We start from the raw sequence: 23,218 nt of genomic DNA, 5'->3' as shown, positions 1-23,218 counted from the left end.
AATTTTATTTATATTTCGTGTTCAGTATGTTCAAACTCTCACTTTCCCAGGTGCCAGATGCTGGTTTGGACACACTCCAGTGGAAAGTGCTTTCCTGTCAAATAATAAAAGGAAAATGCTGAACATACCACCTCTTTATACAGACTTGCGTATAGTATACCAAAGTTAAGTACTCTAATAATGACTTCACTATTTCCCCAATTTGCAATCCCCCCTAATTCCCTCCTCACCTCCCTCCACACCAAATACTTTGTCCCTCATCTTCCATAGGATGCTTATGGTTCTCTTCCATATCTTCAGTGTTCACTTGAAAACGTCAGGGTGTAGGAATCTATCTGTCTCACATGCTTTGGATGGGGCCTGATGTAACCCACCCACGGGTGTTTCAAATATGATTTGGATGAGAAAATAAAACACTTTAACCCACTTTCAGTATTTAAAAAGATATCTAACAACTTAATGTCTGCTATGTTAATAGCTTTTACATGTTTTCACTAAAAAGTGATGCTTTCCATGTGTTGGATAAGAATACTGTCCCTGCAGTCGCACAGAATTTTGGCATGACACTAAAAATGAGGTTGGAATTCGCCTTTATCATAGGTTTCTTGCCTGCCTGAAGGCAATCCTCAGTCCAAAGATCCTACTTGTGAAATGAACAGCAGTGTTAGGTGGATATAAGAAAGTGGATATCATTTCCAGAGATTGCCAGTCCGCTCGTGGCGTCCACCTCCACCTCCACCTCTTTCACCGCTTTATGTGGTAACATTTCACTGAACTGAAAACTAGTACAATTCCATGTTCTATCCCAGAAAATTGGGAACCTTAAGCGTGAAGATTTATGTTTGTGCCAAAAGCTTGCAGTTATATTCTGAGGTTTAAATGAACTTTTGTAAAGCAGGCTATGATTTGTGTGTGTGTGTTTGCGTGTGTGGAAAGCCGCTATAAAATATAAACATTCTGCTTGGCTGCCAGTATCGCGTTTTCTTTTTCACCCTTTCCACTAGATGGCGGTAGATGCCCAAGAAATAACTTGCAAAGGGCTGGTGGAGGGCTGTGAGAGGGGCGTCCCATCCTTTCACTGGGCTGTTGGTAGCTGAGCTGACATACTGTTGCTCCTCTGTTGCGGGTGGGCATGGTGTACATTTTATTTTTTCGACTGTGTGTGTGTCGGGGTGGGGAGGCCGGAAGACTTGCCACAGACCACCTGTTTAATCCAGTTTCTCTCTAAGCATAGGGTAGCGTCTTGTCAGCTGGGGAAAAAAAAAAATCCCTAGAATTTTTCTCAACTATCAACAGATTTAATAGAAGCCACGGAACCGGTTCAGGAAAGCAGCCAGCTTCGATTTAGAGATGCCGTGGCATCTGGTCCCTATATTTGTGGAGATGGAAGAGAGCCAATCGCTGGTGAGGAATGGCCGCGGCGACCTGGGGACTGAAATCCCACAGTGAGACCTGCGATCAACCCACAAGTACTTATGGATTCCCTCCCATGTGCCTAGCTAGATCAGAAGCTACACAAGAAATAAAAGAGGTGGCGTCCTCCAGTCCTCTTATAGTAGAGAACACAAAACATACACACAGAGAAGTAAGTGCCGAGCAAGACCTAGCCTGATGAAGGTAACATTGTGTGAAGATGGGAAGTCCTCCGCCAGGGTTGTCTCCCGAGCACTTCGGCCACGCGGCGGGAGCCCGCGCCCCCTACGCCCTCTGCAGCAGCCAGTGCCTAGGCGGCTAGCACTGTTACAAAGGGGGCGTGGCGTGGGCGGGCCCCACGGGCGGGGCTTTCTTTTCCCCAGTGCCTGCCGCCGCCGCCGCCGCCGCCGCCGCCGCCGCCGCCTCTGCCCGCCGCGCGGACCGAGGGAGCGCGGTCGCCGCCGCCTGCCTGCCCGGGTGCCCGCGTGCCCGGGCAGCGGTGGGCCAGGATGTCGGGTTTCCTGGAGGAGCTGCTGGGCGAGAAGCTGGTGACGGGCGGCGGCGAGGAGGTGGACGTGCACTCGCTGGCTGCCCGCGGCATCTCGCTGCTCGGGCTCTACTTCGGCTGTAGCCTGAGCGCCCCCTGCGCGCAGCTCAGCGCCAGCCTGGCCGCCTTCTACGGCCGCCTGCGGGGGGACGCGGCGGCCGGGCCAGGGGCTGGGGCCGGCCCGGGGCCGGGGGCCGGGGCGGCGGCGGAACCCGAGCCGCGGCGCCGCCTGGAGATCGTCTTCGTGTCCTCGGACCAGGACCAGCGGCAGTGGCAGGACTTCGTGCGGGACATGCCGTGGTTGGCGCTGCCCTACAAGGAGAAGCACAGGAAGGTGAGCGGCGCCGGCCTCGTCGGCGGCGCCGGCCTCGTCGGCGTCCCCGGCCTGGGTGCGCAGCCCGCGAGTTCCCGGGAGCCGGGTCCTCGCTGCCCCACCCCCACCCCCGGCGCCCCCTCCGCCCCCTCCTCCGTCGTGCACGAGCTTCCCTTCCTGCCCCTCAGCGTCCCCTGCCTCTGCCCGCCTCCCCGTCCCGGGACCTCGCCAGCTAGCGGCTCCCGCGGCAACTCCTCGGTGCCGGTGCCAGGCCGCGCCCGCTGGGGAAGTTTGAAACCCCCGGGACCTCGACTCGCGTCCTGGGGAGTCGAGAGCCCGGTTCCCCCATGGTGGGAAGCCTCGCGTAGGGGGTGGCTGCGCTCGGGGGTCGCGACTCGGTGACCCCCACCCCCAGGCAGAGGCGCGGGGAGGGGCCGCTTCCTTCCCTCAGCGCTAGACTCCCCGCGGATACCTGTGGTGGTGGGGGAGGGCGCTAGCCCCCTACCCATAATGCCTGAACCAGGAAGTTTCCTCTCTTTCCGAGAGAAATCGGCTTTCCTGGGGCTCCCTCCGGCTGTGGCCGGGGACCCGGAGGCCGAGGCCAGGCCGCCAGCCGCCGTTGCGGGGGGGGGGTCGGCCGCTGACCGTGGCTTCGGGCGAGAAGGGAGCTCGCTCGTCTGCCTTCGCCTTCCCTCCGCCCCCCACCCCTATCCCGGGCTGAACTAGTGGCCCCCGGGGAGCCTTTCATTGTCTGGCTGTCCAGCCATCCTCCCTATGTGCCTCTCGGGCACCGGACCAGACCCGTCCGTGCAGCTCTTAGTTGCTTGGTTGGTGGGCCAGTGTTGCTTTGACATCGAATTAAATGCTGAACCGATCCCATAGGTGCAGATTGACCGGAAGAACGAGGATTGGGGGAAATTTATACCTCGCTGTCAACTTCTCATCTCCCGCCGCCCCCCGCCCCCACCCCACCCCGTTTGCTGCTGAAATTAGCTTGGATTTTTGAGTGTGTCTGTTGGATGAAGATGTCTGTTTTAATAAAACGAATTCAGGAAATTTTGCCATGAATCGAAACAGAAAAAGTTTTGGAGCGCTTTTGCTTAATTAGTATGCCTGATGCAACGTGTGAATCCAGCCCCTTCCTTTCCGGAGGAAACTCTCATTTTATGGAGTGGACAGGAGAAGGGCTATTCTGGGGGCGTTTAGGGCTGCCATGTGCTGCTTTAATGTGTACAGAATCTTGTTGAGAAGCATGATTTAAACTTAGAGTAAAAGGCTTAGACTGTGACCCCATATGTCTCGAGTAAATCATCCATGGAAGCAGTGTAAGGTACACACTTGGTATTTAAAGTATGAAATACAGTTTAACAAATACAGTTTGTAAATTTAACATTGGAGAAACATGGGCTCACTAACCACACAGAGGCAAAACTTGGCGTTTTAACCACTTTTTAGGTGATCTTGCCCATATTTGATTTATATGGTGCCTGAATATGCATAGCCAGTCCTTTTTTGCTTTAAAACATGGGAATCCTTTGTTTTCCTTGGTGGTGGTTTTTATGATCCTTTTGGGGAGGAGTGATGTCTAGAAAGTGAATTATCAAGAAATATTTTCATTGTTATGTCCATTTTCTGTTGTAGACCAAAGTCCATGTAAAATAATGTCCTTATTGGGCAGTACAAATGAATTCTATCTTTTGCAAATACACAGTGATGGTAAAATGTTACAGACCTAAGGCGTATTGTTGTGTTTTCCTCCACAACAAGTGGGGGAAATAAATTTGCTGGATAGTAAAAATATGGGGCAAATTGAGATGTTTTGCAAATGCTTAAAGCTTTTATTCCAAAAAGGAGAATATCTGATATGACATAGGCCGTGCCTAGTTCACTGCGCTCTGGCCAGTCCTTTTGCATGAAAAAAAAGTGGTCTGTGGCTCCAGCCTGGACTTGCTAATTCCCCCAGGATGAGAGTCTGGATGACACAGGGCAGAACCTCATTTGAAAATACAGTTCAGATTGCTGGCCCGTGCCCAAACGATGGTGCGTTAGCATCTTAAAAATTTATTTTTGCTCAGAGCTTTTCTGACTCACACTCTATAGTTCACTTTGTTGTCTAAAACAAGTCCAGGGCTTCCCTGGTGGCGCAGTGGTTAAGAATCTGCCTGCCAATGCAGGGAACACGGGTTCGAGCCCTGGTGGGGGAAGATCCCACATGCCAAGGAGCCCGTGCGCCACAACTCCTGAGCCTGCGCTCTAGAGCCTGGAGCCACAACTACTGAAGCCCGCACGCCTAGGGTCCGTGCTCTGCAACAAGAAAAGCCACCACAATGAGAAGCCCGCGTACCTCAAAGAAGAGTAGCCCCCGCTCGCCACAACTAGAGAAAGCCCACGTGCAGCAAGGAAGACCCAACGCAGCCAAAAATAAATAAATAAAATAAATACGTTTATTAAAAAAATAAAACAAGTCCAGTTTTCGAGGAGGTAGTTTCTGCTCCTTGATGTTCATGAATAGGCAACTCAAGATTTGATCCTAGAAATATTCTTATTTGTGGTGATATACCAGGTAAAAGAACTTCAGCTGTGTTTCTTATGGAAAATATACTCTTGGAAATTACAACAGCTGTATACTCACTTTGGAAGAAATTATTTTCCCCCTTGAAACCAAAGAGATGTAAAACAAATTCCTTTTCTGTAACTTTGAGTTTTTGTCTCTCTTATTTGAAATTGGGGTGCTTAGAAATCTGTGATCTTGGGATGCCAATTCTGTGATAACAGCAGTGAAAAACCCAGGGCACCCGTGGTTCAGGGTGCTCACTGGCTAGACAGCTTAGCTTCTTGTTGATGGACTCTGTCCATGTTGTTTCACCAACTATAAAAATAGCATTAAAGGAGAGAATTTTGTTTTTACACTGAAGGGAAACCAAAGTTCCAGATTACTAATTTTTTTAAGTTCTCATTAACATTTGTTCTTAAATCCATTGGTATACTTCCCACTGGGTAACGAAGGATATGGTTCTAATTAGTTATTGGCTGGCATTTCTCTAAAGAAAATTGAAAAATTATGGTAGGGAAAGAAAATGCAGTGTGGTATTTCTCTTTTTCTTCTTTTATTAATTTCCCGTTTATATAGTAAGAAAGTCTCAGGATGGCCGAGACTTTAAAACTGCGTTTTGCATGGCTCCTCTCACCTTGCTTGGAACTGTGAGAGAACACCAAATAACAGGATTCCAGCATCTTTTTAAAAAAAATTCTTTGTGGAAGGTTGTCCTGGTTCTACTTGCTTTAGTGGTTGGTACAAAAGTAATTGAAGCTTCACTTTTTGGCTTCTAAGCACACATAACGAGCTGTATAGAAATTGTAATTAGATGATAACAGAACTTTGAGTGCTTTTATAAGAGCCATGTTGTCAGGAAACATATAATCCTGAAGTTAAGGCAGTTAGATTTGTTTTAATAAGTAGGTTTGTTTTTTGTTTTGTTGATAGGCATTTTTCAGATTTCTGGAGAGAAAATGTGATGAATAGTTGGAAAGTGGTGAAGATTCGGACTTTTGGGATTTGATCTATCCCTTTAGACTAGTATGGGTTACTTAGTTGTCAAAACTGGAGAGTTGATCTTTGGGATCTGCTTCAGCATCACAGAGGAAAGCACTGGTTTTGGTCTTAGAGACACAGGGCTCAGCTTTGCCTGGGCTGGATGCCTGATGGAAAACATTTGGTCAGTGTGCGTGCCCTGACATCAAAGGATGCAGTACCACTGGTCTTTTTTTATATATATATATATATATATATATAAATTTATTTATTTATTTTTCGCTGCGTTGGGTCTTCGTTGCTGCGTGTGGGCTTTCTCTAGTTGCGGTGAGCGGAGGCTACTCTTCGTTGCGGTGCGAGGGCTTCTCATTGCAATGGCTTCTCTTGTTGCAGAGCACGGGTTCTAGGCGTGAGGGCTTCAGTAGTTGTGGCTCGCGGGCTCTAGAGCACAGGCTCAGTAGTTGTGGCACACGGGCTTAGTTGCTCTGCGGCATGTGGGATCTTCCCGGACCAAGGATCAAATCCATGTCCCCTGCACTGGCAGTTGGATTCTTAACCACTGCGCCACCAGGGAAGTCCAGTATTGCTGGTGTTGATCTGGACAGGTTTGGTGGGCTCTGGCGTGGTCCCAGAACTTCCTGCCCCACAGAAAGGGGACGGAAAGTCAGAGCAGGAGAGCGGCAGAGTTAGGGCCTTTGGTCTAGCATCTCTGGTCCACCTGCTCCGGCCAGGGGAAGTGGTATCTTCCTGTACCCCGCCAGGGTTGTTTGCTCTGGGTGATTCTGGTTGAGACTAAATCAGAGGCTTGGCCTAGAATTCACCTGAATCACTTTGGCTCTTTGGATGGGGTGAGATTTGGTACCAACCCCGACAGTCTTACAGCTCTATCTCTCCCAGTGCTTTCTCCCTCAATCCAAATACCCTAGCCACTAAGAGAATGATTTCTACAACACTGACAAATGACTTTCGAGGTGGTAAAAGATGGCAAAAAGGCACCGCTTTGAATATTGGCGTTTTCTGCCTTCCACATAAGGAGCCTGGACCAGCCAGGACAGGCTGCCTTTGTTGACTGTGTTTCCAGGACTTGGATCCATCTACTAAAAGACAACAGTCTGATTAAAGTAATAAGAGCAATTTTCCTTGAGAGGCTTTTTCCTCATTCCATTATTTGTAATGTATTTTTTAATCTCATTTTTCTTCTCTGCATAATGAAGCTGTCTAGTGTAGTGGCTGAAAATACAGACTCTTGTCCTTTAGATCCTGGCTCTGCCATTTATTAGCTGTGTGACCTTGTGCAAGTTATCCTATCTCTCTGTGTCTCAGGTTCCTCACCTATAAAATAGAGATGACAACAGCACCTGCCTTACAGCATTGTTGTAAAGACTACACAAGATAATATACACGTGCCTGGCATATAGTACGTGCTCAATAAGTGCTAGCAATTATTATTTGTTAATAAATGACCATGAACTTCAGTAATTCGTTTTATAGTGTGAGCCTTTGGAATATATCACATTACAGAATTCCAAAACTGTTATGAGGCGTATTTTTAACTTTTCAAACAAATGACTTTTATAAGCATACAAGGGGATATGAGCAAGGAGTTGAAAGAATTGCCCTAGAAGAGCTTACAATGGAGGAGAAAGATCTAGAAAAATGAAACAAAAGCCAATGAATATAACAAACATCATTCCTTAAAGTACTGATAGTACTGATATTTACTGAGCTTCGTACTTATATTTGCCAGTGAAACTTGAGACAGCAAATCAGGGAAGCCAGGCATGATACAGGAGAACAGCTTTCAGATGATGGGGCACTCTTCTTGAGAGAGATTAATTACGTGCTTGGGTGATCGTTTTTGTGGTTTGCCAAAGCCATTAGGCGTGTCTTCTGCTGATCCTAGCTGCTCAAATCTGGGCGGCTTGGGGGTTGCAGGATCGCTGCTCTTTCGCGTGGGAAATGGACGGTGCCCGCTCTGGTCTCTGGAGCTGTAGAAGCCTCACCCCCGGAACACGGAGCCACCTCCCTTCCCAGCTCTGGAATGTTGTAGGATAGGTTTGTTCAGACCTGTCGCCATTTGCGGATTTAATACTTGTCTTCTAGTTAGCGGCTCAGGCCTGATGGACCAGCTGTCCACAGCTTTTGTTGATCCATTTGTCTCCTGATACGGGTTGGGATATGAACCAGAGCACAAAGGAAAGCAGTGGGTTTTGAGGTTAGGGTCATTGATTTCATTTACCCGTTTCCTCCGCCCCTACCCCCTTTTTATCACTGTTCTTTGTGGTTTGAGGCCTTGTTTTAATATCTGCGCAAATTGGAGAAAGAAGGCTTTGTGTTGTATACAGCTGGGGTGGGGGATGAACAAGTCCCTCAGTTGGGGGGATGGCCGGGGGCGGGGGTTCTTCTTTATTTACTGTTAGGACCTGGGACCCCAGGGTTTCAGCTTGCCCCATTCTGAACTAGTCTGGGCTCCTTACTGCACGATTTTGTTTCAGGGGGAGGCATAGGATGTGTTCTTTTTTCATGTTCTGAATCCCCAGTGGTGCTCAGTGTTAACCACCGGGGTGTTTAGGTTTCTGTATTTCATTAATTTATCATTATACTTATTCAAAGGCACTCAAAGAAAAGAGCTATGAATTCAGAATCTTTTTGCTGATCCTGACTTTTACGAAGCTCTTGCATACTGTTGCTTTACATCTTGCCATTATTTAAAAAGTGACTAAGAGTTCTTGAGTCTCAGGAGTCATCCTTGATTCTCTCCCACCCCTCACATCTAAAAGGCACTGAGGGATTTCCCTGGTGGCACAGTGGTTAAGAATCCGCCTGCCAATGTAGGGGACACAGGTTCGAGCCCTGGTCTGAGAAGATCCCACATGCCGCAGAGCAACTAAGCCCGTGCGCCACAACTACTGAGCCTGCGCTCTGGAGCCCGCGAGCCACAACTCCTGAAGCCCACGCACCTAGAGCCCGTGCTCCGCAACAAGAGAAGCCACTGCAATGAGAAGCCGGTGCACCGCAACAAAGAGTAGCCCCCGCTCGCCCCAACTAGAGAAAGCCCGTGTGCAGCAATGAAGACCCAATGCAGCCAAAAATAAATAAATAAAATAAATAAATTTTAAAAAATAAAAAATAAAAGGCACTGAGCCCTGTTGATCTCCTTAACAGTTCTCAACTCTGACCCTTTCTCTCCATTCCTACCATCACTGCTTGAGTTCATATTTCATCTGGACCACAGCAGCCTCCTCCATGGGCTCTTTGCTTCCAATGCTGACCCCTGATTCTCAAGACTAGAGCTTCTCAAACTGTCTATAATCAAGGATCAGTTTCCTTTTGTTGTGTTAATTTCCAATCAGTCACACACCCATACGTGGCCCTGTTATACAGGACTACTGTACAGCTTGAACCACATACAACTCCCCACTGGGTTGACAACACACAGACTGGTCTCTGTCCTGTTCAACAAGATGAGACCATTGGTCACAAGCTTGGATGTTGCTGGAATGTTGAGCTGCTATAAACAATTCTAGGTGCTCACTCTCCATTTCTGTACCTGCCCTGTCATGGACCAGTAACAAAGAACTGATGGATAACTACTGGGCTACAGACCCACCTTGAGCAGTACTGCTCTGGACTGTTTCCGGAATGGAATGACAAGTTCAAAAACACGACTTTGATCTTGTCATTCTCCTGCTTAAGAATTTTTCAGTACTTCTTCATAGCCTCTGGGGTCAAGTCCAAACTCTAAAGCATGGTCCCCGACTGTTCTCCTGCCTCTTCTCCCACCTGGGCAGTGTCCTCTCTCCTCCTACCTGGCTGAGTTTGGATCTTTCTAAAATCAGTCCTGGTTTCCCTGCTCTAAGAAGCTTTCTTGTCTCTTTCCTCTCTAGGTGGGATGCTTTTGTGAACATCCATAGATGGAGTACATAGATGTCTTAGCACTTAGCTTTTTGTGATTTTTTTTTTTTTTTTTTTTTTTTTTGGTCTTTTTCATTTGACTCTAAGCTCCTTGAGGCCAGAAACCAGCCAAAGGGAGGGGAAGATGATCAGTGTTTTGGTGCTGACAATCAGATAATATGGTCACAGAAAGCAGGTGTGTGACTTTTAGATTGGTAACTTGAAAGCACGGTAGTTTCCACGTCGTGTGAGTTGGAATGTGCACTTTCACTGGTACTTAGCTCGATTTTAACATTTAATATTAGAGTTGGACCCTAATTGAATTGTATAATTGTATATACCCACAGTATGTGGCTGTTTTTGTTTCTTTTTTTTTTTTAATCAGTCATCAATTTTATACACATCAGTGTATACATGTCAATCCCAATCGCCCAATTCTGTTTTTGTTTCTTAATAAGTGCTTTCAAGAGTACTACCATGAGCAAGTGAATGTTTAACTCCGTTGCCCTGTAATTCTGTGCTCAAAAATAGAAAAATACTCGCCTCTCCATTTTTGAAACGTCAAAAATCTTAGTCAGTTAAAAGCTGCAGGCCTATCATTCCATGCTTTTATATTTCCTAAATAGTTTGTGTTTCTCTAGCATCTTTCTTCCAAGGAACTCAAACTGCATGCATATTATGTCTTCCAGCAACTAGTCATCAGTAGCTATTAAGCATTTTAGTTTTTCAAAGTATGTTTGAGTTGGAGAATTGATTCACAGGGAACCAATTATTAGATCAGGGTCTCAGTGTTGGAAGAAAGGGCTCAGCTGAACTCTCTTAAATTCAACTCGGTCCTTTCTGTTCAAGAAATTGGATCTTAAAAAATGTGCACATCAAACATTCTCCAGGGAAGAGGAGGGAGCCGAAACTTCTCTTTTCAACAAATCGCTTTCTGAGTGGATTCACTCTAGATAGACTCTGAAATAAGATAGAGATAGTTTAACCACTTAAAACATTTGCTGTTGCTGGGAAGACAGGAGAGCCAGAACGTCTTTTCTGTTGCTGCCTTTCCGTGGTGGTGGTTTCTAAGGGCCTTTTAATCATTTGGCTTTTTTTAGATCAGCCAGTGAAGTGTCCCCAACTCCCCTTCATCCTATGCAAAGCCTTGGGGCTGCTTTCGTGCTTTTTTTCAGAGACAAATTGAACTTAAGGTATCCTGCCGAGATCCTAGGACTAAATCAGTCCTCCCTTTTATGAGGTTTTCAGAAACTGCTGTTCTAACTTCCAGTGAAATCTCAAACATGTGCTTTCTGCTTTATGACAAGTAAGAAGTATAGTAATTGAAAGTTGCTTGAGTGCTGTTATTCTGTAGTGAAACCCTGTAATGGAAACTTTTGTTCTGTGGCATCTGTGATTAAATGCAAACATAAATTTTCTGCTGCTTGCTGGTCATATAACTCCTGGACCAGATATACAATGGATTTTTGTATGAACTACACCTCAGAAAACCCTTTTTAAAAAACAATTTAAGCTTAAAGTTCAGCATTCCTTTCTAGTACATCTATCACCCACTCCCCTTCAGATTATTTTGAGACCCCAATTACAGGTAAATTCAAGTACTATTTCTACAGTTAATAATGCTTTTATCTTGGATCATTGTTGAGTAGTCATAAAATAGGGTGTGGTAAGTTTTGCTGTTCTAGGGATAGAATTTCCCTCTTTGTTTTCCTAGGAGAATTTTATCCAGATGAATCGGTTTTTTACAGTTTTTCATTTGTCTTTTTTGGTCAATATCCCTGGGATGAAAATCTGAATGGATTGAGTGTGCTTAAAATCAGAAGATGCTGCCTTTTTTCCCCCTTGTACGTGATCAGGTCAAGACAGTTTTCTTTTGATCGTGGTGGCTCACAGCACAGCTGTCTCATCTGTTACTCATTTTTTAGGGTTTGATGTGAAATATAAAGATTGGGCAGAACAACGTGCAATAGGCAAAATCACAGTGTTGCCCTCTGAGCTCTGAATGGCAGTGGATGTGGGTCTGAGAGCAGCCTTTTTTCACCTTTGGGCACATGCTTGACTGCAACTTAGAGAAGTGTTTAAACCCACAGACCTTCAAAAATACCCCATTATAAGCGGATGTTTAAAATCTGTTGCACAGTGCATAAGAGTATGGACTCTGGATCAAGTTTCCTGGATTTGAATCCTGTCTCTGTCACTCTCTAGCAATGTGACTGTGACGCAAATTACCTAACTTGTGTGTCTCTTAAGTTTCTGGTCAGTAAAATGGAGATAATAGTATCTACTTTATAGGGTTGTATTGTTAAGGATTACATGAGTTAATATTTGAAAATTGTTTAGAACAGTGCCTGGTACATAGTGTCACTGGAATGTGTACCCAGGTGCTTGGTTATGCCATTCCATTTTTTTTTAAAGATTTAATTTTTATTTATTTTTGGCTGCGTTGGGTCTTCATCGCTACGCGTGGGCTTTCTCTAGTTGCGGCGAGGGGGGGCTACTCTTCGTTGCGGTGCGCGGGCTTCTCATTGAGGTGGCTTCTCTTGTTTCGGAGCACGGGCTCTAGGCACATGGGCTTCCGTAGTTGTGGTGCACGGGCTTAGTTGCTACGCGGCATTTGGGATCTTCCTGGCCCAGAGATCAAACCTGTGTCCCCTGCATTGGCAGGCGGATTCTTATCCACTGCGCCACTAGGGAAGTCCCTCCATTTAAAAAAAAAAAAAGATTTATTTTATTTACTTTATTTGGCTGCACCGGGTTTTAGTTGCGGCACGTGGGGTCTTCGTTGCCATGTGCGGGATCTTTAGTTGCGGCATGCAGGATCTAGTTCCCTGACCAGGGATGGAACACGGGGTCTCCCCTGCATTGTCAGCCTGGAGTCTTAACTGCTGGACCACCAGGGAAGTCCCCATTCCATTTTTTTAAATGGTTATTCAGATTATAGGAGAGAAGAATTCTCAGCTTTTTTCTTTCTTTGTATCCCCTTTACCTTCAACACCTGGCTCTTTGCTTCTAATGGCCTATCATGTAATCTGGTGTCTCTTCAGTTTCTTACTAGGACTATAATCATTCTTTGTCAGTTGTTGACGTGATGACATATCCATGTCTTTGAATGTGGGTATGATTCTAGACTATCTCTTTGACTAATTGAATGCTCACTTTTACTAAGTGGCTTCTATTTTCACTTTTGAGCTGGGAGAGGAGAGGGGAGAGATACTGGTCTGTGCCTATTCCTCCCGCCATTTTTTTTTTTTTTTTTACCTTTTTATTATGGAAAACTTCAAACACCACACAGGTGGGGAAAATAGTATAGGGAACCCCCATGCACCCAGCGCCCAGATACAACAATCAACTCAGGGACACCCACTGCCCCCACCCCTCACTGGATTACTTTGAAGTCACTCCCAGACATCATATCACTTCCTTCTTAAACATTTCACTAAGTAACTCTTTAAAAAAAAATAACCACAACATCACATCATACCTTAAAAATCTAATAATTCCTTCGTATCGGCATGTATCCAGCCAGCATTTCAATTGTATAATTGTCTCATGATTTTTTTTTGTTGCAGTTGGTTTGTTTGAATCCAAATAAGCTCTCCACTTTGTATTTGGTACCTGTATCTCAAATCTTTCCCCCCTCTCCTGACCATTTACTTGTTGTTCCCTTTCATTTAAATTGTCTTTGTCTCTGGGTCTGTCTACTTGCCACATTTCCAACCTTTTCTTAGCTGTATTTCCCTCTTTATCTAGGTCTGTGGAATATTGAGTCCTAGGTTCAAAAGGGTCCTAGCCTCCTGTGTCTGAGAAGTCCAGGTGTAGGGAGTCACCTTGGGGGCACAGGTGGCTCTGAGGCTGACAGTCACATCGCACGGTGTTGATTCACAGACCTTTTGGTCAAAAAAACTCCAAAGTCTTTTTCACCAACCTTAATACCTGAACAAATGAGAACAGAGTCCCAAATATTGTGTCTGTCACCTTTAAGAATCAGTTTATTGAGATTTGATGAGTTTTTGCAGTCTGTTGAAATATTTTTTATGCCTGTGTGGTCATCCACTATGATCATAGCCCCTTCTGACCTTGAACTATGTGATCCCTTCCAGACCTTGTCTATGTCTGGCGATGGAGTCCCAGGGCACATGGCTAGGGGCTTCCTCTGGGCTAATAGTGGTCTGTTGGTTAGTTGTTCAACCAACTTCAAATCCAGCCAGTTCTAAATCTGCCTAATTGTATCATTATTGCGGCCCACATTTCTCCATCTGGTTAACATGTTTATCCTAGGAGACCTTAACAGGTAGCTTGCTATAACTTAGATATTTGCTGTTTCTCTTTCGGGGGAAGATAGTCTGCAATGCTTTGTGTTTGGTGAGCCCATGCTTGCTTCTAAATTGATCACTTCTTTTCCGAAGTGTTTAGTAACTGTGATAACCTGCAAGGTTTTACTTAAGGGCCGATGTCAACTTCACCAACCTGTAGTTTGCAGAATCTACCTCTTTCTGCCCTTTTGAAAATGGATATTCCATCTGTCGGTTGCAGTTAGCTGATATAATGTGCACATTTTCTCCCCCTCTGATGTAATTCATATCTTATAGGAAGAGTTGCTAGATCAGCTGGGTATCCTTGGAGCGATGGTACATTTGTTTCCTGCGGCAGATCCTGTAGGAATAGCTGTGGCCAGACACCTCCAGCAGCTGGTGTGTAGTTGAGAGCGCTTGATTTGTCCAGGAGGCCCAGATCCTGCGCTTTCTGAAGGCTGCCTGGCAATAGTGGCTGCCCTGTCCCCATCCCAACACCCTCCACCCCCCCACCGTCTCATTAGGGCACTAATAGAGCCTGAGGGAGTCTTTTCTGTAATGCTCCTTCTGCCCATCAGGCACAGGCAGGATGAGACTGGGCTGGCTAATTAATTAAGTGTGGCATTTTGTTTCAAAATGAGCAAGAGACAGTAACTAGCGACAAAGCAACCCAGCGTACTTGTGCAGATAGATTTTTCTTAATATTTGGCTTTTTAGGATGAATTAACCCATTTATTTTGAACAATTTACCTTGTTTTAAAATGCATTTGCTTTCTTGCCCAAGTGTATTTGCCCATTTACGATTACACATGAATCTGTAATGTGCTTTACAACTTGGCACCTAAGAATTCTGACATTTCAAATGTTAGGCACGAAGATGAATTGGAATTAAATGCCTAAAACACTTTCCTGGTGGAAATCACTTGCCTAAATTTGCAGAAGGTCTCTGGCCTCAGCCCTTGGATGCATTGTTTTAAGCTTTTACAAATGTTCTTAAGAGTAAAATACTACTTAATACCACTTGAACGTATTCTCTTTCATTTGGATTTGTGGAAAGTATTAATTTGCAGGGGCTGTGGTGTGGAACACTCTAGTTTTTAAGCACTTTTTGAAGCACTGCTTTCCTGTGAAGGCTCAAGTAATGACATTTTCCCTGAGATCATCTGAGTCTGTTCTTCAGTTGACAGGGCCACAGAGGCAGTAGTTACAGGGTAAATCCAGATCCTTGGAACAAGACATGGTGCTCCTTCACGAGGAGAGTGGGATTTGTTTGTCTGTGTGCATGCACAGCACAGATTATGGCTTTACTGCTATTTACATTAAAAAGCCATTTGTATTCCTTCATTCAGCGTATACTTAGACACTGTTTTTCCACTTACTAACTTTTCCCATTTCCAAGAGAAAGCCAGCGTTTCACTGGTTAGTTGTAAAAATAATTTTATTTTATTTTTTCTTTCCAAAGATAACCACTGTTAATAGTGTCTTTTATATTCTTCCAAAAAAAAATAAGTATATACTGTATATATAAATGTAGATGCTTAAATATTGTTTTACACAAACAAATTTTAGTATTTGAAATTAATTTCTATTTTCTGAAAAGATAGTGCCTTCACATGTTAGAAGAAATTTCAAACAAAACGAAAGGCATGCAGGGAAAAGTAAGTGTCACTTCCATTGTGGGCCATAGTTTGCCTTTCCCGAAGCAGCCACCATTATCAGTTTCTTGTGTGTCTCTTCAGAGGTATTTTGGGAAAACAGTATGGAGGTTGCTCAAGAAGCTAAAAATGGAACTACCTTATGACCCAGCAATTCTCTCCTGGGTATATATCTGCAAAAAACAAAAACACTAATTCAAAAAGATGCATGCACCCCAGGGTTCATAGCAGCATTGTTCACAATAGCCAAGATATGGAAGCATCCTAAGTTTCCATCAACAGATAAATGGATAAAGAAGGTGTGATACACATACACACACACACACACACACACACCAACAAAATACTACTCAGCCATAAGAAGAACGAAATTTTGCCATTTGCAGCAACATGGATAGACTTGGAGTGCATTCTGCTAAGTGAAATAAGTCAGACAGAGAAAGACAAATACTGTATGATATTTATACATACATTTAGATTCCACATTTATATGTGGAATCTAAAAAAATACAACAAACTAGTAAATATAACAAAAGAAGCAGACTCACAGATACAGAGAACAAACTAGTGGTTACCAGTGGAGAAAGGGGAGGAGGGAGGGGCAATTTAGGGGTAGGGGATTAAGAGGTACAAACTATTAGGTATAAAATAAGCTACAAGGGTATATTGTACAACATGGGGAATATAGCCAATATTTTATAATAACTATAAATGGAGTATAACCTTTAAAAATTGTGAATCACTGTTATATACCTATAACTTATATAATACTATATAGCAACTATACTTCAATAAAAGAAAAAAAAGGTATTTTGTATGTGTATAAGCATGTATGTGTGTGTGTGGCCCTGACACACAGACATACTTCGTTTTGGTTTTTTTTTTTAACCAAGCCTTTTGCATATCTTGTTCATTGGCTCCCTGACAGGTGCTAGTTTTTCTGTCTCAGGTGGGCAAAGACTACAAATGTAGTTTCATAGCCCTATGATAACTTGGTATCATGTCTCCCTTGGTAATGAGCCCAACAAAGATGGAGACAAGAAACAGGATCCCCCCAAACTACTGCTGTCCCCAGAAGGAAAGTGACTTAGCCTGACACGCTCAGAGTATGGTGGGCTAAGGAGACCTTGAAAGAATTTTCTCTGTCCTCTGAGAGGGGCCTCCTCTAGGACTAACATAAAGCAATGAGAAGACAGCGTCTGTGAAATTCCCACTTCTGTGCCCTACCGTTTGAATAAATTAAGAGGTTCGTTCTCTGAGGCTGTCAGTCTCCCCTTCTAAGAGTATTCAGATTTATATGGGGACAAAAGGCTTCCCCAGGCCAGCCATTTGTATTATGCTGTGCCTTTTGTAGTGACTAGTATTAGGCAACTTGTATTTAGTGTAAGTTTTTGTTTACTAAAACATGCTGCACTTTTAGAAAATCCATCACTTCCAGAATCCAAAGTTATGAAATAGAAAAAGTAAGGGGCTGTGACTACTATTTTCATTATGGAAGGATCTCCATTTTATTAGGCTGGATTGTTTTAGATTGTGAGCTCCTAAGAGGTATTTGAAATGTGATTTCTGCCACTTAGAAAAACTCTCCTACAGCATCATAGGAATGCATCTGTTGCTTTGAGAAAAACATACAAATATTACACCAAAAGTCTGTGATTACCCAGATCACACACACACTTTCCCTTTCCCCTGAATATTCCTTATTCTTTTCTGTATGAGGCAGCTGAGAATACTTATTACTCATCCGGTGGTAGATTCATGTAGGCAAGTTGCTTACGGAAAATCAAAGGGTTGCTATGGGAATTAAATAGATTTATTAAATAGATAATAGAAATTATGAAAAGCAAACTTTACAAAGATCTGGTGAACCTTTAAAGGGGGCTTGATTTAAGAATGGAAAGGGAATTAGTGTCAATTTAGAATATCTTCTGAACAGTTCGTCATAAATGCAGACTAAATGTGTCAACAAAACCAATGATCTTGCCTCATCTTACTTACCTTCATGAAGGTATTCTTTAAAGCTGTATATAATAGTAAGACTTTGGAAATGTCCTAAATGTTCATCACAGGGCGGTTAAGTAAATTACAGTGCTCAGAATCTTGTTGAACATGATTTAATGCCTTTGCTGGCACACAGAGCTATACTTCAGATATTGTATTCAAAAAAGCAAGATCCCAAATTACACAGATACCATGACTGCAACACTGTTTAAACAGTTATATAAGAAGAAAGATTGAAATAAATACCCCAAGTTGCTTATTGTTATGTTGGGATGGTGGCACCTATGGGTGGTGAGTCACTGATTTCCAAGTGATGTAATCACTTCTGTAATGAAAACTTAAGTATTTGTGAAGAAAATAATGGGACTCTTGCCTGAAAGAGTGTGCATCCAGTTTTTGAATGCTTCGTTTTAGTGCAGGGCTTTTCTTCCCCTCCTTTGGATCTAGTTGGCAGTTAGAGGCATCTTCAGAAGGATGGGTAACTTGCTCATTGTTTCTTATCTAGCAAAGAAACGTGGGGTGGGGGGGAAGAATCAGCTTGCAGCCACCTACTTCAAGAAAGCTTTCTGGAAAGAATAACTTGAAAGTGACCTTTTCAAATGAGGGGGAGGATAGTCCAGTGGATTAAGAAAGAAAGATATTCTGGATATAAATAACCATGTGGGAATGAAGGGGGAAAGCTGAGAAGGAGAAAGTTCATTTGATCCAGCTCGGAAGTGAGTATGGGATGGAGAGAGATGATGCATGTTGGAAAACTGATGAGTGACAGAGGCTTCCCGTGCTCAGTGGGGAACAGTTTAACCTTTTCTAAGGAAAACAAAAGTTCCATCGGCAGATGGTCAGGAAAATACACCGTAGGTGATGCTGATTTGGAGTTGCAATTTTGTGTGTGAAGACTCTGGGAAGCCGCCTGCAGTGGCCTGTTTGCAAGGTGATGGTGGCCTCTCTCAGGGGCTTGGGCTTGGGATGAGAAAGAGGGTCTGGATTCCAGACGTGCCATATAGTAAGAAACAGATGCTTTTTGTACCAAAGAGGCCAACGTCGAACTAAAGAACCTCATCCTGGGCCAGGTTGCAGAAATGCATTTTGTATATGCTTCCTTAGATCATAAAGAAGAAACTCTGGGTTAAGGCCTTCTGTTTGTTAAATAACGGGAAGGAAAGTCCTCTGGTGATTTTCCACTCCTGTACAGTGTTGAGACGGGGAGCGATGACAGGGACTAAGACGTTCGCAAACTGGATTTCTCTCTTCATGTGTGCTTATATTACAAAAATCAAGTTTGCACTTTTCATTGCTTTGTATTGGCACTGCACAGTCTCCGTCAGTCACATGTTTTTTTTTTATTTTAATTTTTATTATTTTTTTTTTTGGCCACACCACGTGGCTTGTAGGATCTTAGTTCCCCGACTAGGGATTGAACCCGGGCCCACGGTAGAGAATGCGCTGAGTTTTAACCACTGAACCACCAGGGAATTAATTCCTCGTCACATTTTTTGAGCATCTCATTTGCCTCAGGCAGTGTCAGGATGCTGAGAAATTAATGACAAAGTTCCTGCTCTCAAAGGCATTTATAATTTAGCTGGGGAGATACCACATAATATATGAGACATACCTATATGTATATGAATGATATATATGATATATACAAATTTAGAGCCTATAGAATGATGTCTGGTGTGTTGGTTCTAATAGGGCTGGGGTTGCCAGCAGGAGCTCTGCGAACTGAAAGTCCCACGACCTGATCAGACAGCAGCCAGAGAGGCTGACCCCTCTTGTGGATTACCTGGTTCAGATTCATCTCTCCTTACTCTCTACCTTTGAGGCCTCGGGCAAGTTACCTTACTCTTTCCGTGCCTCAGTTTCCCCATCTGTAAAATGGAAACGATAGTAGTACCTACTTGTAGGGTTGCCCTGGAGGTTTGAGGTAACTCGTAATATATTGGGCAGGCCAAAAAGTGCCTTCAGTTTTTTAAGTAAAAATAAGAGACACATTTTTCATTTTCACCAAGAACTTTATTGAACAATGTATTCACCCTTTTGTTCCACTACCTTGTGCCATTTTTCACACAACTTCATAATTCCATCTTCCCAAAACTTTTTATCTTTTTGAGCAAAGAACTGTTCCAGGTGCCTTTTTAAAAAATTATTTATTTATTTATTTTTGGCTGCGTTGGGTCTTCTTTGCTGCGCGCAGGCTTTCTCTAGTTGCGGTGAGCGAGGGCCACTCTTCATTGTGGTGCGCAGGCTTCTTATTGCTGTGGCTTCTCTTGTTGCGGAGCACGGGCTCTAGGTGCACGGGCTTCAGTAGTTGTGGCACATGGGCTCAGTAGTTGTGGCTCGCAGGCTCTAGAGCGTGGGCTCCGTAGTTATGGCACAGGGGCTTAGTTGCTCCGCGGCATGTGGAATCTTCCCAGACCAGGGCTCGAACCCGCGTCCCCTGCATTGGCAGGCGGATTCTTAACCACTGCGCCACCAGGGAAGTCCAGAAATTCACCAATTTTGATAACTTTTTTTAAAAAAATTATTTATTTATTTATTTTTGGCTGTGTTGGGTCTTCGTTTCTGTGCGAGGGCTTTCTCTAGTGGCGGCGAGCGGGGGCCACTCTTCATCGCGGTGCGTGGGCCTCTCACTATCGCGGCCTCTTTTGTTGCGGAGCAGGCTCCAGACGCGCAGGCTCAGTAATTGTGGCTCACGGGCCCAGTTGCTCCGCGGCATGTGGGATCTTCCCAGACCAGGGCTCGAACCCGCGTCCCCTGCATTGGCAGGCGGATTCTCAACCACTGCGCCACCAGGGAAGCCCGATAACTTTTTTTTTTAAATGCACACTGATATAACAGCTGTCACATACAATCTAACAAAATTGTTTCGCATGAAGTTAAAGACAACTAAGTGCTACTAGAGCCATCTTACGGAAAAAACTGAATGAACCTTTTGGCCCACGCAGTAAAAAGCCTTCAGCCTAGCGCGAGGCACACGGTCATCGGTCAGGAGGGCAGAACGTTTCTGAGGGCAGTTTCTTGTGCTCTTCATCACTGTGTCGTTCATACTTAGTACATTTGATAGATCTGATTAATACATATTTGGCACAAACATTTATTGAAAGAAAGAATGAATGAATGAACGGTTGGCAGAATTCCAGTAGAAAGAGGAATGAAATTCCAAGCATAAAGGTGAGTCTCAAAGTTAAACAAAAGCATACATTCTTTCGTATATTTGTACTGCAATCACAATGAAACAAAAGCTCTTGTTACATAACATTGGCCAATGTGATCGTTGAATGTTAAACAGGAAATGATGTTGGGGATTGGGTAGCAACCCCTTCCTTTACAGATGAGGAAACTGAGGCCCAGAAAGGAGGCAGCCACGTGGCTGACCAGCCTCTTAGGCTCCAGCCTCTAGGGTCCTCATTGCTGGGTCAGTGGTGTTCCTTGGCATTCTTCCTGGTGGCCCTAAAAAAAAAGGCCAACCCGTGCCTGTAAGCCGTTGCCAAACTTTGCTCACAGAACAGAGAGATAAGCATCCTGAAAAGAGGGAAATGCCACAGTGCTATTTTTCCTGAGTAATTTTGTGTATCTTGGCCTCTAGGACACGGGATGATTTTCCGGGTCCCAAGAGCTTGTTCCTGAGAGCAGAGCTGTTTTCCTGTGGGAGGGCTGGGGTCAGGCCCTGGGTGCTGGCCAGACCTCCTCTGTGGAAAGCCTCAAGTGGCTGAAAAAACAAGCATGTTACCCCACTGAACAACAGCACTTAACGAGGGGATTACCAGGGCTGAAATGTGAAATGTAAAGAAAGGATTTAAAAAGAGCCAGGTGCTTCAAGTCCTGTGTCTGGGCTGATGAGGCTCAAAAGTGTTAAAGAGAAATTCCATTCGGATGACTTGGCTGCCACAGTATTTGTTCCTGCTGGGCCAGTAGGGAAGGGAGGGGAAGCAGTTCCCTGGGGCCTGTCCAGGCAGTTAGGGCCCTTCCCGTGTTGAGGGATAGCCGGGATCTGAACCCTTGGCACCCGGCCTGGGGCCCAGGTCACGGGAATTCACCTGTGCTCCCAGGAGGTCATTCCAACCTGAGCAGGAAGATGGAAGCCACAGTGGAGACAGGCACAGCCCTGGACACATACTTGGCTTCGGCCTTGAGTGCTTGGAAAGGAGGCTGCTGGGTCAGACCAGCTATTTGACTATTTTCCTAGAGGGAGAATTGAGATGTTCAGAAAATTAGGAGTGGGAATTGTTTCTCAAGTCAGTTCTTTTTTTTTTTAAAATAATTAATTAATTAATTAATTAATTTTGGTTGCATTGGGTCTTTGTTGCTGTGCGCGGGCTTTCTCTAGTTGCAACGAGCAGGGGCTACTCTTCGTTCTGGTGCGCGGGCTACTCTATGCGGTGGCTTCTCTTGTTGCGGAGCATGGGCTCTAGGTGTGCGGGCTTCAATAGTTGCAGCACGCGGGCTCTAGAGCGCAGGCTCAGTAGTTGTGGCACATGGGCTTAGTTGCTCCGCGGCATGTGGGATCTTCCCTGACTAGGGCTTGAACCCGTGTCCCCTGCATTGGCAGGTGGGTTCTTAACCACTGCGCCACCAGGGAAGCCCAAGTCAGTTCTTACTGATGCTGCTTCATCTTGGTGTGCTTTAAAATACTGTTGGAGGGACTTCCCTGACAGTCCAGTGGTTAAGACTCTGCGCTTCCAATGAAGGGGGTGTGGGTTCTATCTCTGGTTGGAGAACTAAGATCCTGCATGCTGCGTGGCATGACCAAAAGGAAAAAAAAAAGTTAAAATACTGTTGGAAACCCAGGACAGGCCCCCTTGAAGCTGTGGTTTGCAGTGTGCTATGTACAGGGAGGAGATGAGGCATTGGGGCTGTGGTGAACCTGTGCACGTGGTCACGCCCTCCACGGTGACTGTGTGCAGAGCTGGTTTTATGTGTGTCTCTGTTTGAAGACATCTTATTCAGTATATGTTGTTGGTTCAGTAATGCTGAACTTACTGCCCTATGGCTCTTGTCTGAATGAAGCTTATCTAACACACATTTTCTCCTTAAGACACATCATAGCCTTCTTGTGCTTGGGAGCACTAGACAGCACTTTAGCACGATGCTTGGGGGCCATTTCAAACAGTGAAATTGCCAAAAGAAGCACAAAAATGCAAAAAATATAGCACTAAACAGACTGCGAAAAGGACACTTGTTTATAGTGTGAGTTGAATCAAGAAGCAGAGCGTGGCCTTCCTTGACCTCAGCTGGGAACACACGTGGTGGGTGACTCTGATTTTTCACCACCCTGTGCACGTCTGAGAATGACCACGAAGGTGTCACCAGACTGATTTGGGGGTTACAAAGAGATTTTAGCAAATGGGCAAATTCACAGATATGGAATTCATGAATCATGAGGATTGAATGTACCCATTTTTCCCAAATATTATGCTAAACGTGCAGAATGGCTTCTATTTAATACTGCTTGGCTTTAGGGTTCACTCCTCCAGCAAGTTACTTTATCCCCTCCACCTTTTAAATTCTGTGTTATTTTAAAAAATTAGAAAATACAAATTTGCAAAAGGAAAAATACTTAAGATCATCTAA

The 23,218-nt window shown here is 44.6% G+C and overlaps 1 protein-coding gene across 1 annotated transcript in view; it reads left to right on the top strand.

Annotated features, from left to right (window-relative positions):
* Positions 1-1,836: 1,836 nt before the first annotated feature.
* NXN (nucleoredoxin) overlaps positions 1,837-23,218 on the top strand; it is a 140,360-nt gene continuing 118,978 nt past the window's right edge. The window contains exon 1 of the mRNA XM_061175475.1: positions 1,837-2,294. Coding sequence (XP_061031458.1) covers positions 1,923-2,294 — 372 coding nt within the window. The 5' untranslated portion in view covers positions 1,837-1,922. The remainder of the gene's footprint in view (positions 2,295-23,218) is intronic.

The sequence above is a fragment of the Eubalaena glacialis genome, chromosome 19, assembly GCF_028564815.1.
Source record: "Eubalaena glacialis isolate mEubGla1 chromosome 19, mEubGla1.1.hap2.+ XY, whole genome shotgun sequence".
NCBI lineage: Eukaryota > Metazoa > Chordata > Mammalia > Artiodactyla > Balaenidae > Eubalaena > Eubalaena glacialis.
This window is presented reverse-complemented; position numbering and strand designations above follow the sequence as displayed.